At 57.7% G+C, this 22,113-nt stretch overlaps 1 protein-coding gene across 1 annotated transcript in view; it reads right to left on the bottom strand.

Moving 5' to 3' along the window:
• Positions 1 to 18,934, bottom strand: part of mrnip (MRN complex interacting protein) — a 50,506-nt gene extending 31,572 nt beyond the window's left edge. The window contains exons 1-2 of the mRNA XM_072512684.1: positions 18,817 to 18,934; positions 12,051 to 12,110 (exon numbers count right to left, since the gene is read on the bottom strand). Coding sequence (XP_072368785.1) covers positions 12,051 to 12,110; positions 18,817 to 18,876 — 120 coding nt within the window. The 5' untranslated portion in view covers positions 18,877 to 18,934. The remainder of the gene's footprint in view (positions 1 to 12,050; positions 12,111 to 18,816) is intronic.
• Between the last annotated feature and the right edge of the window lie 3,179 nt (positions 18,935 to 22,113).

Below are 22,113 nucleotides of genomic sequence, written 5' to 3'. Positions count from 1 at the left end.
GGCTCTGTTTGGGACAGTGAAGGTCCTGGGTGGCTCTGTTTGGGGCAGTGAAGGTCCTGGATGGTTCTGTTTGGGACAGTGAAGGTCCTGGGAGGCTCTGTTTGGGGCAGTGAAGGTCCTGGTTGGCTCTGTTTGGGACAGTGAAGGTCCTGGGAGGCTCTGTTTGGGTCAGTGAAAGTCCTGGGAGGCTCTGTTTGGGACAGTGAAGGCCCTGGGTGGTTCTGTTTGGGACAGTGAAGGTCCTGGATGGCTCTGTTTGGGACAGTGAGGGCCCTGGGTAGCTCTGTTTGGGACAGTGAAGGTCCTGGGAGGCTCTGTTTGGGTCAGTGAAGGTCCTGGGTGGCTCTGTTTGGGTCAGTGAATGTCCTGGATGGCTCTGTTTGGGACAGTGAAGGTCCTGGGAGGCTCTGTTTGGGGCAGTGAAGGTCCTGGGAGGCTCTGTTTGAGTCAGTGAAGGTCCTGGGAGGCTCTGTTTGGGGCAGTGAAGGTCCTGGGAGGCTCTGTTTGGGTCAGTGAAGGTCCTGGGTGGCTCTGTTTGGGGCAGTGAAGGTCCTGGGTGGCTCTGTTTGGGTCAGTGAAGGTCCTGGGAGGCTCTGTTTGGGGCAGTGAAGGTCCTGGGAGGCTCTGTTTGAGTCAGTGAAGGTCCTGGGTGGCTCTGTTTGGGTCAGTGAAGGTCCTGGGTGGCTCTGTTTGGGTCAGTGAATGTCCTGGATGGTTCTGTTTGGGGCAGTGAAGGTCCTGGGTGGCTCTGTTTGGGACAGTGAGGTCCCGAATGGCTCTGTTTGGGACAGTGAAGGTCCTGGGAGGCTCTGTTTGGGACAGTGAAGGTCCTGGATGGTTCTGTATGGGGCAGTGAAGGTCCTGGATGGCTCTGTTTGGGACAGTGAAGGTCCTGGGAGGCTCTGTTTGGGTCAGTGAAGGTCCTGGGAGGCTCTGTTTGGGACAGTGAGGGCCCTGGGTAGCTCTGTTTGGGTCAGTGAAGGCCTGGGTGGCTCTGTTTGGGTCAGTGAAGGTCCTGGGTGGCTCTGTTTGTGACAGTGAGGGTCCTGGGTGGCTGTTTGGGGCAGTGAAGGTCCTGGGTGGCTCTGTTTGGGACAGTGAAAGTCCTGGGTGGCTCTGTTTGGGACAGTGAAGGTCCTGGGTGGCTCTGTTTGGGACAGTGAAGGTCCTGGATGGTTCTGTTTGGGACAGTGAAGGTCCTGGGAGGCTCTGTTTGGGACAGTGAAGGCCCTGGGTGGCTCTGTTTGGAACAGTGAAGGCCCTGGGAGGCTCTGTTTGGGGCAGTGAAGGTCCTGGATGGCTCTGTTTGGGACAGTGAAGGCCCTGGGTGGCTCTGTTTGGAACAGTGAAGGCCCTGGGAGGCTCTGTTTGGGGCAGTGAAGGTCCTGGATGGCTCTGTTTGCGGCAGTGAAGGTCCTGGATGGCTGTTTGGGACAGTGAAGGTCCTGGGTGGCTCTGTTTGGGACAGTGAAGGCCCTGGGTGGCTCTGTTTGGGGCAGTGATGGTCCTGGATGGCTCTGTTTGCGGCAGTGAAGGTCCTGGATGGCTGTTTGGGACAGTGAAGGTCCTGGGTGGCTCTGTTTGGGACAGTGAAGGCCCTGGGTGGCTCTGTTTGGGGCAGTGAAGGTCCTGGGTGGCTCTGTTTGGGACAGTGAAGGTCCTGGGTGGCTCTGTTTGGGACAGTGAAGGTCCTGGGTGGCTCTGTTTGGGGCAGTGAAGGTCCTGGATGGTTCTGTTTGGGACAGTGAAGGTCCTGGGAGGCTCTGTTTGGGGCAGTGAAGGTCCTGGTTGGCTCTGTTTGGGACAGTGAAGGTCCTGGGAGGCTCTGTTTGGGTCAGTGAAAGTCCTGGGAGGCTCTGTTTGGGACAGTGAAGGCCCTGGGTGGTTCTGTTTGGGACAGTGAAGGTCCTGGATGGCTCTGTTTGGGACAGTGAGGGCCCTGGGTAGCTCTGTTTGGGACAGTGAAGGTCCTGGGAGGCTCTGTTTGGGTCAGTGAAGGTCCTGGGTGGCTCTGTTTGGGTCAGTGAATGTCCTGGATGGCTCTGTTTGGGACAGTGAAGGTCCTGGGAGGCTCTGTTTGGGGCAGTGAAGGTCCTGGGAGGCTCTGTTTGAGTCAGTGAAGGTCCTGGGAGGCTCTGTTTGGGGCAGTGAAGGTCCTGGGAGGCTCTGTTTGGGTCAGTGAAGGTCCTGGGTGGCTCTGTTTGGGGCAGTGAAGGTCCTGGGTGGCTCTGTTTGGGTCAGTGAAGGTCCTGGGAGGCTCTGTTTGGGGCAGTGAAGGTCCTGGGAGGCTCTGTTTGAGTCAGTGAAGGTCCTGGGTGGCTCTGTTTGGGTCAGTGAAGGTCCTGGGTGGCTCTGTTTGGGTCAGTGAATGTCCTGGATGGTTCTGTTTGGGGCAGTGAAGGTCCTGGGTGGCTCTGTTTGGGACAGTGAGGTCCCGAATGGCTCTGTTTGGGACAGTGAAGGTCCTGGGAGGCTCTGTTTGGGACAGTGAAGGTCCTGGATGGTTCTGTATGGGGCAGTGAAGGTCCTGGATGGCTCTGTTTGGGACAGTGAAGGTCCTGGGAGGCTCTGTTTGGGTCAGTGAAGGTCCTGGGAGGCTCTGTTTGGGACAGTGAGGGCCCTGGGTAGCTCTGTTTGGGTCAGTGAAGGCCTGGGTGGCTCTGTTTGGGTCAGTGAAGGTCCTGGGTGGCTCTGTTTGTGACAGTGAGGGTCCTGGGTGGCTGTTTGGGGCAGTGAAGGTCCTGGGTGGCTCTGTTTGGGACAGTGAAAGTCCTGGGAGGCTCTGTTTGGGACAGTGAAGGTCCTGGGTGGCTCTGTTTGGGTCAGTGAAGGCCTGGGTGGCTCTGTTTGGGCCAGTGAAGGTCCTGGGTGGCTCTGTTTGTGACAGTGAGGGTCCTGGGTGGCTGTTTGGGGCAGTGAAGGTCCTGGGTGGCTCTGTTTGGGGCAGTGAAGGCCCTGGGTGGCTCTGTTTGTGACAGTGAGGGTCCTCGGTGGCTGTTTGGGGCAGTGAAGGTCCTGGGTGGCTCTGTTTGGGACAGTGAAGGCCCTGGGTGGCTCTGTTTGGGACAGTGAAGGCCCTGGGTGGCTCTGTTTGGGACAGTGAAGGCCCTGGGAGGCTCTGTTTGGGGCAGTGAAAGTCCTGGATGGCTCTGTTTGGGACAGTGAAAGTCCTGGGAGGCTCTGTTTGGGCCAGTGAAGGTCCTGGGTGGCTCTGTTTGTGACAGTGAGGGTCCTGGGTGGCTGTTTGGGGCAGTGAAGGTCCTGGGTGGCTCTGTTTGGGGCAGTGAAGGCCCTGGGTGGCTCTGTTTGTGACAGTGAGGGTCCTGGGTGGCTGTTTGGGGCAGTGAAGGTCCTGGGTGGCTCTGTTTGGGACAGTGAAGGCCCTGGGTGGCTCTGTTTGGGACAGTGAAGGCCCTGGGTGGCTCTGTTTGGGACAGTGAAGGCCCTGGGAGGCTCTGTTTGGGGCAGTGAAGGTCCTGGATGGCTCTGTTTGGGGCAGTGAAGGTCCTGGATGGCTGTTTGGGACAGTGAAGGCCCTGGGTGGCTCTGTTTGGGACAGTGAAGGCCCTGGGAGGCTCTGGTTGGGGCAGTGAAGGTCCTGGATGGCTCTGTTTGGGACAGTGAAAGTCCTGGGAGGCTCTGTTTGGGACAGTGAAGGTCCTGGGTGGCTCTGTTTGGGTCAGTGAAGGCCTGGGTGGCTCTGTTTGGGCCAGTGAAGGTCCTGGGTGGCTCTGTTTGTGACAGTGAGGGTCCTGGGTGGCTGTTTGGGGCAGTGAAGATCCTGGGTGGCTCTGTTTGGGGCAGTGAAGGTCCTGGATGGCTGTTTGTGACAGTGAGGGTCCTGGGTGGCTGTTTGGGGCAGTGAAGGCCTGGATGGCTCTGTTTGGGGCAGTGAAGGTCCTGGATGGCTGTTTGGGACAGTGAAGGTCCTGGGTTGCTCTGTTTGGGACAGTGAAGGCCTGGATGGCTCTGTTTGGGGCAGTGAAGGTCCTGGATGGCTGTTTGGGACAGTGAAGGTCCTGGGTTGCTCTGTTTGGGACAGTGAAGGTCCTGGGTGGCTCTGTTTGTGACAGTGAGGGTCCTGGGTGGCTGTTTGGGGCAGTGAAGGTCCTGGGTGGCTCTGTTTGGGGCAGTGAAGGTCCTGGATGGCTGTTTGTGACAGTGAGGGTCCTGGGTGGCTGTTTGGGGCAGTGAAGGCCTGGATGGCTCTGTTTGGGGCAGTGAAGGTCCTGGATGGCTGTTTGGGACAGTGAAGGTCCTGGGTTGCTCTGTTTGGGACAGTGAGGGCCCTGGGTAGCTCTGTTTGGGACAGTGAAAGTCCTGGGAGGCCCTGTTTGGGGCAGTGAAGGTCCTGGGTGGCTCTGTTTGGGCCAGTGAAGGTCCTGGGTGGCTCTGTTTGTGACAGTGAGGGTCCTGGGTGGCTGTTTGGGACAGTGAAGGCCCTGGGTGGCTCTGTTTGGGACAGTGAAGGCCCTGGGAGGCTCTGTTTGGGGCAGTGAAGGTCCTGGATGGCTCTGTTTGGGGCAGTGAAGGTCCTGGGTGGCTCTGTTTGTGACAGTGAGGGTCCTGGGTGGCTCTGTTTGGGACAGTGAAGGTCCTGGGTGGCTCTGTTTGGGGCAGTGAAGGTCCTGGATGGCTGTTTGGGACAGTGAAGGTCCTGGGTGGCTCTGTTTGGGACAGTGAAGGCCCTGGGTGGCTCTGTTTGGAACAGTGAAGGCCCTGGGAGGCTCTGTTTGGGGCAGTGAAGGTCCTGGATGGCTCTGTTTGCGGCAGTGAAGGTCCTGGATGGCTGTTTGGGACAGTGAAGGTCCTGGGTGGCTCTGTTTGGGACAGTGAAGGCCCTGGGTGGCTCTGTTTGGGACAGTGAAGGCCCTGGGTGGCTCTGTTTGGGGCAGTGATGGTCCTAGATGGCTCTGTTTGGGGCAGTGAAGGTCCTGGATGGTTCTGTTTGGGACAGTGAAGGTCCTGGTTGGCTCTGTTTGGGGCAGTGAAGGTCCTGGGTGGCTCTGTTTGGGACAGTGAAGGCCCTGGGTGGCTCTGTTTGGGGCAGTGAAGGCCCTGGGTGGCTCTGTTTGGGACAGTGAAGGCCCTGGGTGGCTCTGTTTGGGACAGTGAAGGCCCTGGGTGGCTCTGTTTGGGGCAGTGAAGGTCCTGGATGGTTCTGTTTGGGACAGTGAAGGTCCTGGTTGGCTCTGTTTGGGGCAGTGAAGGTCCTGGGAGGCTCTGTTTGGGTCAGTGAAGGTCCTGGGAGGCTCTGTTTGGGACAGTGAAGGCCCTGGGTGGTTCTGTTTGGGACAGTGAAGGTCCTGGATGGCTCTGTTTGGGACAGTGAGGGCCCTGGGTAGCTCTGTTTGGGACAGTGAAGGTCCTGGATGGTTCTGTTTGGGACAGTGAAGGTCCTGGATGGCTCTGTTTGGGACAGTGAGGGCCCTGGGTAGCTCTGTTTGGGACAGTGAAGGTCCTGGGAGGCTCTGTTTGGGTCAGTGAAGGTCCTGGGTGGCTCTGTTTGGGTCAGTGAATGTCCTGGATGGCTCTGTTTGGGACAGTGAAGGTCCTGGGAGGCTCTGTTTGGGGCAGTGAAGGTCCTGGGAGGCTCTGTTTGAGTCAGTGAAGGTCCTGGGAGGCACTGTTTGGGGCAGTGAAGGTCCTGGGAGGCTCTGTTTGGGTCAGTGAAGGTCCTGGGTGGCTCTGTTTGGGGCAGTGAAGGTCCTGGGTGGCTCTGTTTGGGTCAGTGAAGGTCCTGGGAGGCTCTGTTTGGGGCAGTGAAGGTCCTGGGAGGCTCTGTTTGAGTCAGTGAAGGTCCTGGGTGGCTCTGTTTGGGTCAGTGAAGGTCCTGGGTGGCTCTGTTTGGGTCAGTGAATGTCCTGGATGGCTCTGTTTGGGACAGTGAAGGTCCTGGGAGGCTCTGTTTGGGGCAGTGAAGGTCCTGGATGGCTCTGTTTGGGTCAGTGAATGTCCTGGATGGCTCTGTTTGGGACAGTGAAGGTCCTGGATGGTTCTGTTTGGGGCAGTGAAGGTCCTGGGTGGCTCTGTTTGGGACAGTGAAGGTCCAGGATGGTTCTGTTTGGGGCAGTGAAGGTCCTGGGTGGCTCTGTTTGGGACAGTGAGGTCCCGAATGGCTCTGTTTGGGACAGTGAAGGTCCTGGGAGGCTCTGTTTGGGACAGTGAAGGTCCTGGATGGTTCTGTATGGGGCAGTGAAGGTCCTGGATGGCTCTGTTTGGGACAGTGAAGGTCCTGGGAGGCTCTGTTTGGGTCAGTGAAGGTCCTGGGAGGCTCTGTTTGGGACAGTGAGGGCCCTGGGTAGCTCTGTTTGGGTCAGTGAAGGCCTGGGTGGCTCTGTTTGGGCCAGTGAAGGTCCTGGGTGGCTCTGTTTGTGACAGTGAGGGTCCTGGGTGGCTGTTTGGGGCAGTGAAGGTCCTGGGTGGCTCTGTTTGGGACAGTGAAAGTCCTGGGAGGCTCTGTTTGGGACAGTGAAGGTCCTGGGTGGCTCTGTTTGGGTCAGTGAAGGCCTGGGTGGCTCTGTTTGGGCCAGTGAAGGTCCTGGGTGGCTCTGTTTGTGACAGTGAGGGTCCTGGGTGGCTGTTTGGGGCAGTGAAGGTCCTGGGTGGCTCTGTTTGGGGCAGTGAAGGCCCTGGGTGGCTCAGTTTGTGACAGTGAGGGTCCTGGGTGGCTGTTTGGGGCAGTGAAGGTCCTGGGTGGCTCTGTTTGGGACAGTGAAGGCCCTGGGTGGCTCTGTTTGGGACAGTGAAGGCCCTGGGTGGCTCTGTTTGGGACAGTGAAGGCCCTGGGAGGCTCTGTTTGGGGCAGTGAAGGTCCTGGATGGCTCTGTTTGGGGCAGTGAAGGTCCTGGATGGCTGTTTGGGACAGTGAAGGTCCTGGGTGGCTCTGTTTGGGACAGTGAGGGCCCTGGGTAGCTCTGTTTGGGACAGTGAAAGTCCTGGGAGGCTCTGTTTGGGGCAGTGAAGGTCCTGGATGGCTCTGTTTGGGGCAGTGAAGGTCCTGGGTGGCTGTTTGGGACAGTGAAGGCCCTGGGTGGCTCTGTTTGGGACAGTGAAGGCCCTGGGAGGCTCTGTTTGGGGCAGTGAAGGTCCTGGATGGCTCTGTTTGGGGCAGTGAAGGTCCTGGGTGGCTCTGTTTGGTACAGTGAAGGTCCTGGGTGGCTCTGTTTGTGACAGTGAGGGTCCTGGGTGGCTCTGTTTGGGACAGTGAAGGTCCTGGGTGGCTCTGTTTGGGGCAGTGAAGGTCCTGGATGGCTGTTTGGGACAGTGAAGGTCCTGGGTGGCTCTGTTTGGGACAGTGAAGGCCCTGGGTGGCTCTGTTTGGAACAGTGAAGGCCCTGGGAGGCTCTGTTTGGGGCAGTGAAGGTCCTGGATGGCTGTTTGGGACAGTGAAGGTCCTGGGTGGCTCTGTTTGGGACAGTGAAGGCCCTGGGTGGCTCTGTTTGGGACAGTGAAGGCCCTGGGTGGCTCTGTTTGGGACAGTGAAGGTCCTGGGTGGCTCTGTTTGGGGCAGTGAAGGTCCTGGGTGGCTCTGTTTGGGACAGTGAAGGTCCTGGGAGGCTCTGTTTGGGGCAGTGAAGGTCCTGGATGGTTCTGTTTGGGACAGTGAAGGTCCTGGGAGGCTCTGTTTGGGACAGTGAAGGTCCTGGATGGTTCTGTTTGGGACAGTGAAGGTCCTGGGAGGCTCTGTTTGGGGCAGTGAAGGTCCTGGGTGGCTCTGTTTGGGTCAGTGAAGGTCCTGGGTGGCTGTTTGGGACAGTGAAGGTCCTGGATGGTTCTGTTTGGGACAGTGAGGGCCCTGGGTAGCTCTGTTTGGGACAGTGAAGGCCCTGGGAGGCTCTGTTTGGGGCAGTGAAGGTCCTGGATGGTTCTGTTTGGGACAGTGAGGGCCCTGGGTAGCTCTGTTTGGGACAGTGAAGGCCCTGGGAGGCTCTGTTTGGGGCAGTGAAGGTCCTGGATGGTTCTGTTTGGGACAGTGAAGGTCCTGGGAGGCTCTGTTTGGGGCAGTGAAGGTCCTGGGTGGCTCTGTTTGGGTCAGTGAAGGTCCTGGGTGGCTCTGTTTGGGACAGTGAGGGCCCTGGGTAGCTCTGTTTGGGACAGTGAAGGCCCTGGGAGGCTCTGTTTGGGGCAGTGAAGGTCCTGGATGGCTCTGTTTGTGACAGTGAAGGTCCTGGGAGGCTCTGTTTGGGTCAGTGAAGGTCCTGGGAGGCTGTTTGGGACAGTGAAGGTCCTGGGTGGCTCTGTTTGGGACAGTGAGGGCCCTGGGTAGCTCTGTTTGGGACAGTGAAGGTCCTGGGTGGCTCTGTTTGGGTCAGTGAAGGCCTGGGTGGCTCTGTTTGGGCCAGTGAAGGTCCTGGGTGGCTCTGTTTGTGACAGTGAGGGTCCTGGGTGGCTGTTTGGGGCAGTGAAGGTCCTGGGTGGCTCTGTTTGGGGCAGTGAAGGTCCTGGATGGCCGTTTGGGACAGTGAAGGTCCTGGGTGGCTCTGTTTGGGACAGTGAAGGCCCTGGGTGGCTCTGTTTGGGACAGTGAAGGCCCTGGGAGGCTCTGTTTGGGGCAGTGAAGGTCCTGGATGGCTCTGTTTGGGGCAGTGAAGGTCCTGGATGGCTGTTTGGGACAGTGAAGGTCCTGGGTGGCTCTGTTTGGGACAGTGAAGGCCCTGGGTGGTTCTGTTTGGGACAGTGAAGGTCCTGGGAGGCTCTGTTTGGGTCAGTGAAGGTCCTGGGTGGCTCTGTTTGGGTCAGTGAAGGTCCTGGATGGCTCTGTTTGGGACAGTGAGGGCCCTGGGTAGCTCTGTTTGGGACAGTGAAAGTCCTGGGAGGCTCTGTTTGGGGCAGTGAAGGTCCTGGGTGGCTCTGTTTGTGACAGTGAGGGTCCTGGGTGGCTGTTTGGGACAGTGAAGGCCCTGGGTGGCTCTGTTTGGGACAGTGAAGGCCCTGGGAGGCTCTGTTTGGGGCAGTGAAGGTCCTGGATGGCTCTGTTTGGGGCAGTGAAGGTCCTGGATGGCTGTTTGGGACAGTGAAGGTCCTGGGTGGCTCTGTTTGGGACAGTGAAGGCCCTGGGTGGCTCTGTTTGGAACAGTGAAGGCCCTGGGAGGCTCTGTTTGGGGCAGTGAAGGTCCTGGGTGGCTCTGTTTGGGACAGTGAAGGCCCTGGGTGGCTCTGTTTGGGACAGTGAAGGCCCTGTGTGGCTCTGTTTGGGGCAGTGAAGGTCCTGGGTGGCTGTTTGGGACAGTGAAGGTCCTAGATGGCTCTGTTTGGGGCAGTGAAGGTCCTGGGTGGCTCTGTTTGGGACAGTGAAGGTCCTGGGTGGTTCTGTTTGGGACAGTGAAGGCCCTGTGTGGCTCTGTTTGGGACAGTGAAGGCCCTGTGTGGCTCTGTTTGGGACAGTGAAGGCCCTGGGTGGCTCTGTTTGGGACAGTGAAGGCCCTGGGTGGCTCTGTTTGGGACAGTGAAGGTCCTGGGTGGCTCTGTTTGGGGCAGTGAAGGTCCTGGGTGGCTCTGTTTGGGGCAGTGAAGGTCCTGGGTGGCTCTGTTTGGGACAGTGAAGGTCCTGGGAGGCTCTGTTTGGGTCAGTGAAGGTCCTGGGTGGCTCTGTTTGGGTCAGTGAAGGTCCTGGGTGGCTCTGTTTGGGTCAGTGAGGGTCCTGGATGGCTCTGTTTGGGACAGTGAAGGTCCTGGATGGCTCTGTTTGGGACAGTGAAGGTCCTGGGAGGCTCTGTTTGGGACAGTGAAGGTCCTGGGTAGCTCTGTTTGGGACAGTGAAGGTCCTGGGTAGCTCTGTTTGGGACAGTGAAGGTCCTGGGTGGCTCTGTTTGGGTCAGTGAAGGTCCTGGGAGGCTCTGTTTGGTACAGTGAAGGCCCTGGGAGGCTCTGTTTGGGTCAGTGAAGGTCCTGGGTGGCTCTGTTTGGGTCAGTGAAGGTCCTGGGAGGCTCTGTTTGGGACAGTGAAGGTCCTGGGTAGCTCTGTTTGGGACAGTGAAGGCCCTGGGAGGCTCTGTTTGGGTCAGTGAAGGTCCTGGGTGGCTCTGTTTGGGTCAGTGAAGGTCCCGAATGGCTCTGTTTGGGACAGTGAAGGTCCTGGATGGTTCTGTTTGGGGCAGTGAAGGTCCTGGGAGGCTCTGTTTGGGGCAGTGAAGGTCCTGGGAGGCTCTGTTTGGGGCAGTGAAGGTCCTGGGAGGCTCTGTTTGGGGCAGTGAAGGTCCTGGGAGGCTCTGTTTGGGGCAGTGAAGGTCCTGGGAGGCTCTGTTTGGGGCAGTGAAGGTCCTGGGAGGCTCTGTTTGGGGCAGTGAAGGTCCTGGATGGTTCTGTTTGGGGCAGTGAAGGTCCTGGGAGGCTCTGTTTGGGGCAGTGAAGGTCCTGGATGGTTCTGTTTGGGGCAGTGAAGGTCCTGGGTGGCTCTGTTTGGGGCAGTGAAGGTCCTGGATGGCTCTGTTTGGGACAGTGAAGGTCCTGGATGGTTCTGTTTGGGGCAGTGAAGGTCCTGGGTGGCTCTGTTTGGGTCAGTGAAGGTCCCGAATGGCTCTGTTTGGGACAGTGAAGGTCCTGGATGGTTCTGTTTGGGGCAGTGAAGGTCCTGGGAGGCTCTGTTTGGGGCAGTGAAGGTCCTGGGAGGCTCTGTTTGGGGCAGTGAAGGTCCTGGGAGGCTCTGTTTGGGGCAGTGAAGGTCCTGGGAGGCTCTGTTTGGGGCAGTGAAGGTCCTGGGAGGCTCTGTTTGGGGCAGTGAAGGTCCTGGGAGGCTCTGTTTGGGGCAGTGAAGGTCCTGGATGGTTCTGTTTGGGGCAGTGAAGGTCCTGGGAGGCTCTGTTTGGGGCAGTGAAGGTCCTGGATGGTTCTGTTTGGGACAGTGAAGGTCCTGGGTGGCTCTGTTTGGGTCAGTGAAGGTCCCGAATGGCTCTGTTTGGGACAGTGAAGGTCCTGGATGGTTCTGTTTGGGGCAGTGAAGGTCCTGGGAGGCTCTGTTTGGGGCAGTGAAGGTCCTGGGAGGCTCTGTTTGGGGCAGTGAAGGTCCTGGGAGGCTCTGTTTGGGGCAGTGAAGGTCCTGGGAGGCTCTGTTTGGGGCAGTGAAGGTCCTGGGAGGCTCTGTTTGGGGCAGTGAAGGTCCTGGGAGGCTCTGTTTGGGGCAGTGAAGGTCCTGGATGGTTCTGTTTGGGGCAGTGAAGGTCCTGGGTGGCTCTGTTTGGGGCAGTGAAGGTCCTGGGAGGCTCTGTTTGGGGCAGTGAAGGTCCTGGGAGTCTCTGTTTGGGGCAGTGAAGGTCCTGGGTGGCTCTGTTTGGGGCAGTGAAGGTCCTGGGTGGCTCTGTTTGGGGCAGTGAAGGTCCTGGATGGTTCTGTTTGGGGCAGTGAAGGTCCTGGATGGCTCTGTTTGGGACAGTGAAGGTCCTGGATGGTTCTGTTTGGGGCAGTGAAGGTCCTGGGTGGCTCTGTTTGGGACAGTGAAGGCCTGGATGGCTCTGTTTGGGGCAGTGAAGGTCCTGGATGGCTCTTTTTGGGGCAGTGAAGGCCTGGGTGTCTCTGTTCGGGGCAGTGAAGGCCTGGGTGTCTCTGGTTAGAGCAGTGAAGGTTAAGCGGAGTGTTCAAAATCATGACGGGCTTAATGTAGTGAGAAAAATTGTCTCTCGAGGGAGGACCTGTTTCAAGTGGCGAGAGGGTGGGTAACCACAGGAGACAGTTTTTGTACCAGAGGGGCAAGGGGGACATTTTCTCACAGAAAGTTGTTCTGACTAAGTGCTTCCTGAAAGGGTGGTAGAAATAGATTGAATGGTAACTTTCAAATGGGAATTGGATACATATTGAAAGTCAGAATGTGCAGTGCTATGGAAAAAGAGCTGGGCAGTGGGATTAAATGGACAGACCTTTCAAAGAGCCAGCACAGACATAATAGGCCGAATGGCCTTTCAGTGTTGACAGATTCTAACAAACAAAACTGCCATTTTGTTAGTGGAGCTCTCCCCTTCGCCCAGGCTTTTCACCAGTAGTGACTTGCACAACCTCTCCGGTTCACTGAAGGTCCTTCCCGCACTGAGTGAGTGTAACAAAATCAGCAAGCTCACCTTCACAAGTGACTGCTCCTCTCCACACAATTTACAGTTCCACTTCTTACTCTTCTTAACCTAAAACAGAAAATACAAATTAAAAAGTTTCAGTATCAGGACGCATTAAATATTTTAAGAGCCCTTCCTATTGATTTCCTTATTTCTTTTACTTTGTCGTTATCATATTTGGTCCCTGGACCTTCAAGTCGAGCAGGGAAAGTGGGAAACTCAAAAGTTGGAAAATTGTGCACTGTGCTATGAAGATTGAGAACAGAACTCAAGACTTTATGGCACCTGAGAGATTTGGTTCGATTGGGTAGCTGATGGCCAATGGATTGGCCAGAGACCGTATTCTGCCCGGCAACAGGCAGCAGCTGGGTCCTGCCAGGTAGGGCTTTTTCAGAGAACCAGGCAGAAAGCTCCTGGATGCTGAGAGGAGAGGCTGTGTGTTACTCCCTCTCTCTTTCTTCAAAATATTTCCTGCCTGCTGTTTCTGAGTCTGCAGAGGTCCCGAGACCCCGATGAATCTAGTGAAAACTATTGCAGCCTGAAAGCAAAGACCTCATCCATCCGGAGGCCTCGACTGAAAGAATCCAACTGGAACACGTCCATCTGAAACAGGGACTCTTATCCTTCTACTTTTAGTATCATTTTTACACCTCTCTTTCTCCTCTGTGTTTGTCTGTGTGTGTTCAGAGGGTGGGGCAAGTTAAAGAGGAGGGGGTTAGAAATTTGATTATCGTTTGAAAAAAAGTATATTTTAATTGGGAACATTTTCCATTGAAACAAAGCAAAATCACAACACGTAACAAAAACGCCAAACTTAATCACCCGCCCAATCCCAACGCCCCACCCCAGTAAAACAAAACTTAACCAAAAAAACCCTCTAACAACTGACGGTGACTAGCTCTTTGAAAGAGGAAATGAATGGCTGCGATTTTGAGAAGAACACTTCTACCGATCTATCACGGGGTACTCCAGTGGGTCACTCAAGCAGGCCGAGGCACTGGGCAGAACAAGAGGCCTCCTCCCGACCACCCCACCGTGTATTATTCGGCAGGGGAGGTAGCCCGTCAGCAGGATATACCGGTCCCGGCGTCGTCAACGGGATTTCCCATCGACAGCACTCCTCATTGCCGGCGTGGGACCGGGATTTCACTCCGCCGTGAATAGCTGGTAAATCCCACCCTAGCTTTCGTTACCTGGCTAGCCCATGATTGGGCCTCCCTCTATAAATTAAATGATACTAGGCTGGTGAATGGGGTCAAATCTAACTTGCAGAAGTGGGGTAACCTCCCCCTGTCCTTGGCGGCCAGGGCTCAGACTATTAAAATGTCCTCCCGAGGTTTTCATTTATTTTTTAGTGTCTCCCTATATTTCTCCCCAAATCTTTCTTTGCTAGAGTCAACAAAGTGATAGCTTCCTTCATTTGGGCGGGCAAGACCTCCAAGGATTTAGAGGGCGTTTCTTCAGAGACAGAGTCAGGTAGCTTAGCGTTACCTAATTTGTTGTTTTATTACTGTGCAGCTAATATTGAAAAGGTATCAAGGATCCAAATCCCATGGGGGAAAGATAAGAGTTGGGCTCTTGTAGTGGTTCTAGTTTGGGGGCCTTGGTAACTGCCTCGCTGCCATTTTCGCTGTAAAATCTACCTCGAGTTGGTAGTGGTGTCCACGCTGTGGATTTGGAGGCAGTTTTGACAAAACTTTAAGCTCGGCTCCATGTTATTAGCCCCTATTTGTATGAATCATCTATTTGTGTGCCAGCGGATTTGGATTTGAAGTTCAGGTCAGGGGGGAGCGAATTGGATGGAGGGAGGATTTTGGACGCTTATGGCAGAGCAGGCTCCATTGGATGAGGTGAAGTGGGAGGGCGAGCTGGGTCTGGTTTTTGATTTGGGGGGGGTGGGGGGGGGGTGGAGTGAGGCTCTTCACAGGGTCAACTCCACCTCCTCCTGTGCTAGGCTCAGTTCAAGGTGGTACACAGGGCACATCTGACCAAGGCGAGGATGAGTGTTTTTCTCTCAGGGATGGAGGATAAATGCGAACGTTGTTCTCGGGGGGCCAGGAATCATACCCACATGTTCTGGTTGTTTCCAAAACTTGTAAACCTCTGGGTCTCCTTCCTTGACACCATGTCAGGGATTCTTGATATCGAGCTGGAGCCTTGTCCACTGGTGACCATTTTCGGACTCACCGGTGCCGCAGACAGGGGTGAAGGCCGATGGCCTTGTCTTTGCCTTGTTCACGCAGAATTTACAGTGCAAAAGGAGGCCACTTGGCCCATTAAGTGGGCGGCAGGGACAAGCTGGGCCGAAGGGCCTGTTTCCATGCTGTAAACATCTATGACTCTAAGTCTGCACTGGCGCTTGGAAAGACCACCCTACTAAGCCCACACCTCCACCCTATCCCCATAACCCCACCTAACCTTTTTGACACTAAGGGGCAATGGCCCATCCACCTGACCTGCACATCTTTGGACTGTGGGAGGAAACCGGAGCACCCGGAGGAAACCCACGCACACACGGGGAGAATGTGAAATTTCATCCGAGGCCGGATTTGAACTCAGGACCCTGGAGCTGTGAGGCAGCAGTGCTAATCACCGTGCCGCCCAGAAGGGCGTTCTACTCCGCCTAGTGCCTCAGCCTGATTGGCGACCAAATGGAGTTCCTATAATCGAGAGACGGTCAAGTACACCATTAAGGGGTGGGTAGAAGGGTTCTAGTTGAGGTGGCAGCCATTCATGTCCTTTTTCGGAGGTAGCTACCGTCAGCTGCTTGGGGGGTGGGATGGCGTGGTGACTTAGATGTTGAGTTATATGTTGAAGGGTGGGGTTAGGGGGTTGAAGTATTGATTGTGCTATTTTTGTGTTGTACCGTTACGTATTTATTGCATAATGTAGTGTTATTTTATTATAATGAAAACTTTAGCCAATAAAAATATTAAAAAAAAACTTTTTCTCACCAAAGATGCTGCTGAACCTGCTGTGTATTTCCGGTATTTTAACATTCCATTGTAATTCCCTGCTTTACAACGTACTATACCTCTTAACTCTGCAAACTTGAATAAACTAACAATTCCTTTGTCCATCATTGGTATAGAAGGTGAAAAGCTGTGGCCCCAGTATAGATTATTGGGGAAACACTAATCATATCCTATTAATCAAGAGTCCCTTTATTCCCCCCACTCTGTCTCCAAGCTGAAAACCACTTGGCAATTGGAGGACTTGTGGCACGGTTTTCAAATATTAAAGATTTGATCATGTTGTTTCAAAGGTCCTCGAGTCCTATTATTTGGCCCCCACAAGTGACGATCAGTTTTGTCAGCATACTTCTGCCAAAGAAAGCGGTGATCATTCTCCCAGGCACAGCGCAACTGACAGCGACGTGCACCCAGGGAAGGCATGACTGGAATGGACAAGGCATTAGTTCTGTGCCATGGTATGCAACAAGACAATGCAGAGTGAGGAAAGGTGATGTGCAACATTAGAACTGGTTTGTCCATAATGAATCTTTGCCAACATCACCTACTGATACAATATATTAAGGAACACTATATTCATCCCGTGACCTGAAGGAACACTATATTCATCCCGTGACCTGAAGGAACACTATATTCATCCCGTGACCTGAAGGAACACTATATTCGTCCCGTGACCTGCATCACAATCCTTGAACTCCCTCCCTAACAGCATAGTGTACCTACATCAGGTGGACTGCAGAACCTCAAGACACTCACCACCAACCCTTGATCGGAGAACTTTGAATACCAGTCATGTCAGCAGTTTACACAGCCCGAGGATTCATTTTAAAACACTCCTCTGAATTTAAGGTAAAGATGAGAATTTGTTTTCTTATACAATGAGCGGTGATCTGAATTTTTTTTTTCATTCATGGACATTATTGAGGAGCCCAGCATTTGATACCGAACCCTAACTGCCCTTGAACTGAGCAGCTTGCTTAGCCATTGCAGAGGACAGTTAAGAATTAGCCACGTTGCTGTGGGTCTGGAGTCACATGGAGGCCCGACCAGGTAAGGACGGCAGATTTCCTTCTCTAAAGGGCATTAGTGAACCATATGGGTTTTGTTTTCAACTATCGATGGTCATCATTCCTGAAACCAGGTTTATTAAATGAATCTAAATTTTACCAGCTATGGTGGGTTATGAACTGATGTTCCCAGAGCATTCGCCTATGACTCTGGATGTCTCAAAAACCCCATCAGGATCTTCTCCTAAAACACTGCTTGAAACAGGTTCAATAGTAACTACCGCCCGATGGTCACAGTCTCAGGTTAAGGCACCAACCACAGAGGGTTGAGACAAGGCGACGTTTGTTCATTCAATGATGTTGTGCACCTTTGGAACGCTCTGGGAACGTTCAGTTCATGAGTATTTTCAAGGTAGAGATCAATACAGTTTTTGACACAAAGAGAATCAAGGGGTGTGAGGGTCAGATGAGATAGTGTCATTGCCTGAATGAAGGGCACAGCCACCACACAGGGAAATAAGTAGCTGTCCCTGCTTCTCATTATATTCTCAGAACAGGGACTGCAATATTAATCAGGTGGAAAATATTGCAGGAATAGGCAGGAAAGTGAAGGATGGGGGAGGGGGATCGTGAGCTGCAGGGGGGGGGGGGGGGGGCTGGGAGAGGTCCGGGGGGGGGGGGGGGCTGGGTGAGCTGGGGGGGGGGCTGGGTGAGCTGGGGGGGGGGGGGGGGGGCTGGGTGAGCTGGGGGGGGGGGGGGGGGCTGGGTGAGCTGGGGGGGGGGGGCTGGGTGAGCTGGGGGGGGGGGGCTGGGTGAGCTGTGGGGGGGGGCTGGGTGAGCTGTGGGGGGGGGGCTGGGTGAGCTGCGGGGGGGGCTGGGTGAGCTGCGGGGGGGGCTGGGTGAGCTGCGGGGGGGGCTGGGTGAGCTGCGGGGGGGGCTGGGTGAGCTGCGGGGGGGGCTGGGTGAGCTGCGGGGGGGGCTGGGTGAGCTGCGGGGGGGGCTGGGTGAGCTGCGGGGGGGGGGCTGGGTGAGCTGCGGGGGGGGGCTGGGTGAGCTGCGGGGGGGGGCTGGGTGAGCTGCGGGGGGGGGCTGGGTGAGCTGCGGGGGGGGGCTGGGTGAGCTGCGGGGGGGCTGGGTGAGCTGCGGGGGGGGCTGGGTGAGCTGCGGGGGGGGCTGGGTGAGCTGCGGGGGGGGGCTGGGTGAGCTGCGGGGGGGGCTGGGTGAGCTGCGGGGGGGGCTGGGTGAGCTGCGGGGGGGGCTGGGTGAGCTGCGGGGGGGGCTGGGTGAGCTGCGGGGGGGGCTGGGTGAGCTGCGGGGGGGGGCTGGGTGAGCTGCGGGGGGGGGCTGGGTGAGCTGCGGGGGGGGCTGGGTGAGCTGCGTGGGGGGCTGGGTGAGCTGCAGGGGGGGCTGGGTGAGCTGCGGGGGGGGGCTGGGTGAGCTGCGGGGGGGGGCTGGGTGAGCTGCGGGGGGGGGCTGGGTGAGCTGCGGGGGGGGGGCTGGGTGAGCTGCGGGGGCGGGCTGGGTGAGCTGCGGGGGCGGGCTGGGTGAGCTGCGGGGGCGGGCTGGGTGAGCTGCGGGGGGGGGCTGGGTGAGGGGGGGGCTGGGTGAGGGGGGGCTGGGTGAGGGGGGGGCTGGGTGAGGGGGGCTGAGTGAGGTGCGGGGGGGGGGCTGGGTGAGGTGCGGGGGGGGGGCTCGGTGAGGTGCGGGGGGGGGGGGGGCTGGGTGAGGGGGGGGCTGGGTGAGGGGGGCTGAGTGAGGTGCGGGGGGGGCTGGGTGAGGTGCGGGGGGGGCTTGGGTGAGGTGCGGGGGGGGCTGGGTGAGGGGGGGGCTGGGTGAGGGGGGCTGAGTGAGGTGCGGGGGGGGGCTGGGTGAGGTGCGGGGGGGGGCTGGGTGAGGTGCGGGGGGGGGGCTGGGTGAGGTGCGGGGGGGGGGCTGGGTGAGGTGCGGGGGGGGGCTGGGTGAGGTGCGGGGGGGGGGCTGGGTGAGGTGCGGGGGCTGGGTGAGGTGCGGGGGGCTGGGTGAGGGGCGGGGGGGGGCTGGGTGAGGGGCGGGGGGGGCTGGGTGAGGGGCGGGGGGGGGGCTGGGTGAGGGGCGGGGGGGGGCTGGGTGAGGGGCGGGGGGGGGCTGGGTGAGGGGCGGGGGGGGGCTGGGTGAGGGGCGGGGGGGGCTGGGTGAGGGGCGGGGGGGGCTGGGTGAGGGGCGGGGGGGGGCTGGGTGAGGGACGGGGGGGGGGCTGGGTGAGGGGCGGGGGGGGGGGCTGGGTGAGGGGCGGGGGGGGGGCTGGGTGAGGGGCGGGGGGGGGGCTGGGTGAGGGGCGGGGGGGGGGGCTGGGTGAGGGGCGGGGGGGGGGGGCTGGGTGAGGGGCGGGGGGGGGGGCTGGGCGAGGGGCGGGGGGGGGCTGGGCGAGGGGCGGGGGGGGGCTGGGCGAGGGGCGGGGGGGGGCTGGGCGAGGGGCGGGGGGGGCTGGGCGAGGGGCGGGGGCTGGGCGAGGGGCGGGGGCTGGGCGAGGGGCCGGGGGGGGGGCTGGGCGAGGGGCGGGGGGGGGGCTGGGCGAGGGGCGGGGGGGGGGGGCTGGGCGAGGGGCGGGGGGGGGGGGCTGGGCGAGGGGCGGGGGGGGGCTGGGTGAGGGGCGGGGGGGGCTGGGTGAGGGGCGGGGGGGGGGCTGGGTGAGGGGCGGGGGGGGCTGGGCGAGGGGCGGGCTGGGCGAGGGGCGGGGGGGGGGGGCTGGGCGAGGGGCGGGGGGGGGGCTGGGCGAGGGGCGGGGGGGGCTGCGGGCCGGTCTCCCGCCTTCTTTACCTGATGGACTTGGTGTATTTTACAAAAGCAGCATCTCAGCGCCTGGAACTGCTGCGCCATTGCCGGGGCCGCGGACACCACAAGTTGCCGCTTCCCACCCACAGCGGCCCCTGCTGCCTGGAGGTATTAAAGTCCTCCCGGTGCAGCGCCACCGACCTGCTGGAGGTCTTCATCACAATGTGCCCGGAACCTTCACCGAGCCTCCGGTCACCACAGCGCCATCTGTCAGCAGGAGGTCTCCCACACAACCGCCACCAGCGGGAGGACCGCGCATAACCCGGCACAGCGCCACCTGTGGGGGAGGGAGGACCGCTCATAACACGGCACAGCGCCACCTGCGGGAGGGAGGACCGCGCATAACCCTGCACAGCGCCACCTGTAGGAGGAACCGCACATAACCCAGCACAGCGCCACGTGTGGGGAGGGAGGACTGTGCATAACACGGCACAGCGCCACCTGCGGGAGGGAGGACCGCGCATAACCCTGCACAGCGCCACCTGTGGGAGGAACCGCGCATAACCCAGTACAGCGCCACGTGTGGGGGAGGGAGGACGGCGCATAACCCGGCACAGCGCCACCTGGGGGAAGAGCCGCGGATAACCTGGCACAGCGCCACCTGTGGGAAGAATGACCTCATATCACCTGGCACAGCGCCACCTGTGGGAGGGAGGACGTCGCATAATCCGCTACAGCGCCACCTGTGGGAGGGAGGACCTCGCATAACCCGGCACAGCGCCACTGTGGGAGGGAGGACCGCGCATAACCCGGCACAGCGCCACCTGTGGGAGGAGCCGCGCATAACCTGGCACAGCGCCACCTGTGGGAGGGAGGACCTCGCATAACCCGGCACAGCGCCACCTGTGGGATGAGCCGCGCATAACCTGGCACAGCGCCACCTGTGGGAGGGAGGACCGTGCATAACCTCGCACAGCGCCATCTGTGGGAGGGAGGACGTCGCATAATCCGCTACAGCGCCACCTGTGGGAGGGAGGATCTCGCATCACCCGGCATAGCGCCACCTGTGGGAGGGAGGACCGCGCATAACCCGGCACAGCGCCACCTGTGGGAGGAGCCGCGCATAACCCGGCACAGCGCCACTTGTGAGCGGGTTGGAGGACCGCGCATAATGCGGCACAGCGCCACCTGTGGGAGGAGCCGTGCATAACCTGGCACAGCGCCACCTGTGGGAGGGAGGATCGCGTATACTCCGACACAGCGCCACCTGTGGTAGGGTGGCAGATATCGCACACAATCAGATTTGCTGGTTTGATTAGAAAATCGCAGATGACACCAGGGTTGGTGGAGTGGCAGATAGTGTTGAGGATTGTCAGAGGATGCAGAAGGACATGGATAGGTTGGAGACTTAGGCAGAGAAATGGCAAATGGAGTTTAATCCGGACAAATGTGAGGTCATGCATTTTGGCGGGTCCCTTTGGTCCTTGTTCACAAAGTCATGAACCAGTTATGATGGCACATGAAGGGTTTCGCTGAGGAGTTGTGGCCCCCCAAGTGGTCGGGGATAGGGCATGGTCTCACCTTGGAACTGCCACATGTGCACCTTGGAAGTGCCACCCCCAGCACTAACAGGGCCCAGTTGCCCAGGTTGCCTATGCTAGGGGGTCAGTCTGGGGGGAGGGAGGGGGTGCCTTTCCCATAAGAAGTGGGGTAAGGGGGAGGATCCCAGAAGAGGCAAGTTGGGTGAAATGGGAGGGTCCGGAGGCCCTGCTGGTGACGCTGAGGGGGGGGTGGGGGATCGAAACGCAGCCCCGATCCACGAGTGGTCTTCTTGTACTGGCGAACTAAAGAGTGGCCTCAATTGGGAGTTCCTTGCCGAGGCCACAAAAAACACCAAGTGTTATTGAATAGCAGAGTCTCTCTCGGTGAAACACCCCATGACGCGTGCCGTTCAGCGGACTTTAACTCGATTCCACTGAATCACACCCAATGTCTCCAGGAAATGTGTTTTGATATTTCCAATAAGATTTGTAATGAAAAGACCTTAGGGTCTGGCTCTGCAGTCGGGAGAGGGTTAAGCCTGGTTACCTCGACTCAGGCCTACTTTCGATACTGGACAAGACCGGCCCTGTTGAGGATGGTAAGTGTTTTCAGCCATTTTCTGGTGATATTGACCTGAAGGTTTTGGGACTTCAGTCACCAAGGAGGATCAGGAATGGTGAATCTCATTTGTGGATCTGCAACTCTCACTGGGACGACTGACCATGTGGAGAGTTGTAAGTATCGGCCTGACCCGAGGGATATTGGGGCCAAGGTTTAAGGATAATTTCACAGTACAACTAAAGCCTGATGGGGTTTGAGTTGAAGAGAACATCGAACATACAGTGCAGAAGGAGGCCATTCGGCCCATCGAGACTGCATTGACCCACTTAAGCCTTCGCTTCCACCCTATCCCCGTAACCCAATAATTCCTCCTATCCTTCTTGGACACTAAAGGCAATTTAGCATGGCCAATCCACCTAACCTGCACGTCTTTGGACTGTGGGAGGAAACCGGAGCACCCGGAGGAAACCCACGCACACACGGGGAAAACGTGCAGACTCCGCACAGACAGTAACCCAGCGGGGAATCAAACCTGGGACCCTGGCGCTGTGAAGCCACAGTGCTATCCACTTGTGCTACTGTGCTGCCCCAGAGGAGGAAGGTTTGGGGCAGAAACTAGGAATTTTGCCTGTGGCTTCTCAGTGGAGGTTTTTGTCAAAACGTTATGGTTTATGTGTGTTTATGGGAATCGTAGGTAACTCGGACTAACCAGTGCAGCATCATTACACTAGTTTAGAGCTCTTGTGTTAGGAAGTTTTAAAAAAAATAAGCAAGTTTGTGGTTGAACCGAAACACTATGTCTGTCTAAGTTTGTCCATTGCAAAATCCTAAAGTCTAGGACCAACAGTAAGGGCAAATGGATGCATGCATCTTACTCCTACCTCCTATTTCCCATCTCCTAACTGCCCCTCAACCACATCATCTGAACGCACAGCCTTGGTTTTCATATGTGCGCTGATGACGTCCAACTCTACTTCCCCATCACCCCTCTCCACTGTAGATTAGATTCTCAGGCTGCTTATCCAACATCCTGTAATGGATAAGCATTAATTTCCTTCAACTAAATATTGGGTTGACTGAAGCCATTGTTTCCAATCCCTTCTCCAACTCTGTTCCCTAACTCCTGACTCCATCCTTCTTCCAGGCAACAGGCTGAGATTAAATTAGCCTGTTGACAACTTCAGCTGCCACATTTGACCAAAGCAATGACCTTCCAAGCTCATATTCACACCATCACTA

This window comes from Scyliorhinus torazame, chromosome 7 (genome assembly GCF_047496885.1).
Source record: "Scyliorhinus torazame isolate Kashiwa2021f chromosome 7, sScyTor2.1, whole genome shotgun sequence".
NCBI classification, from domain to species: domain Eukaryota; kingdom Metazoa; phylum Chordata; class Chondrichthyes; order Carcharhiniformes; family Scyliorhinidae; genus Scyliorhinus; species Scyliorhinus torazame.
Note: the sequence above shows the minus strand (reverse complement) of the source record. Positions and strands in the feature narration are given on the sequence as shown.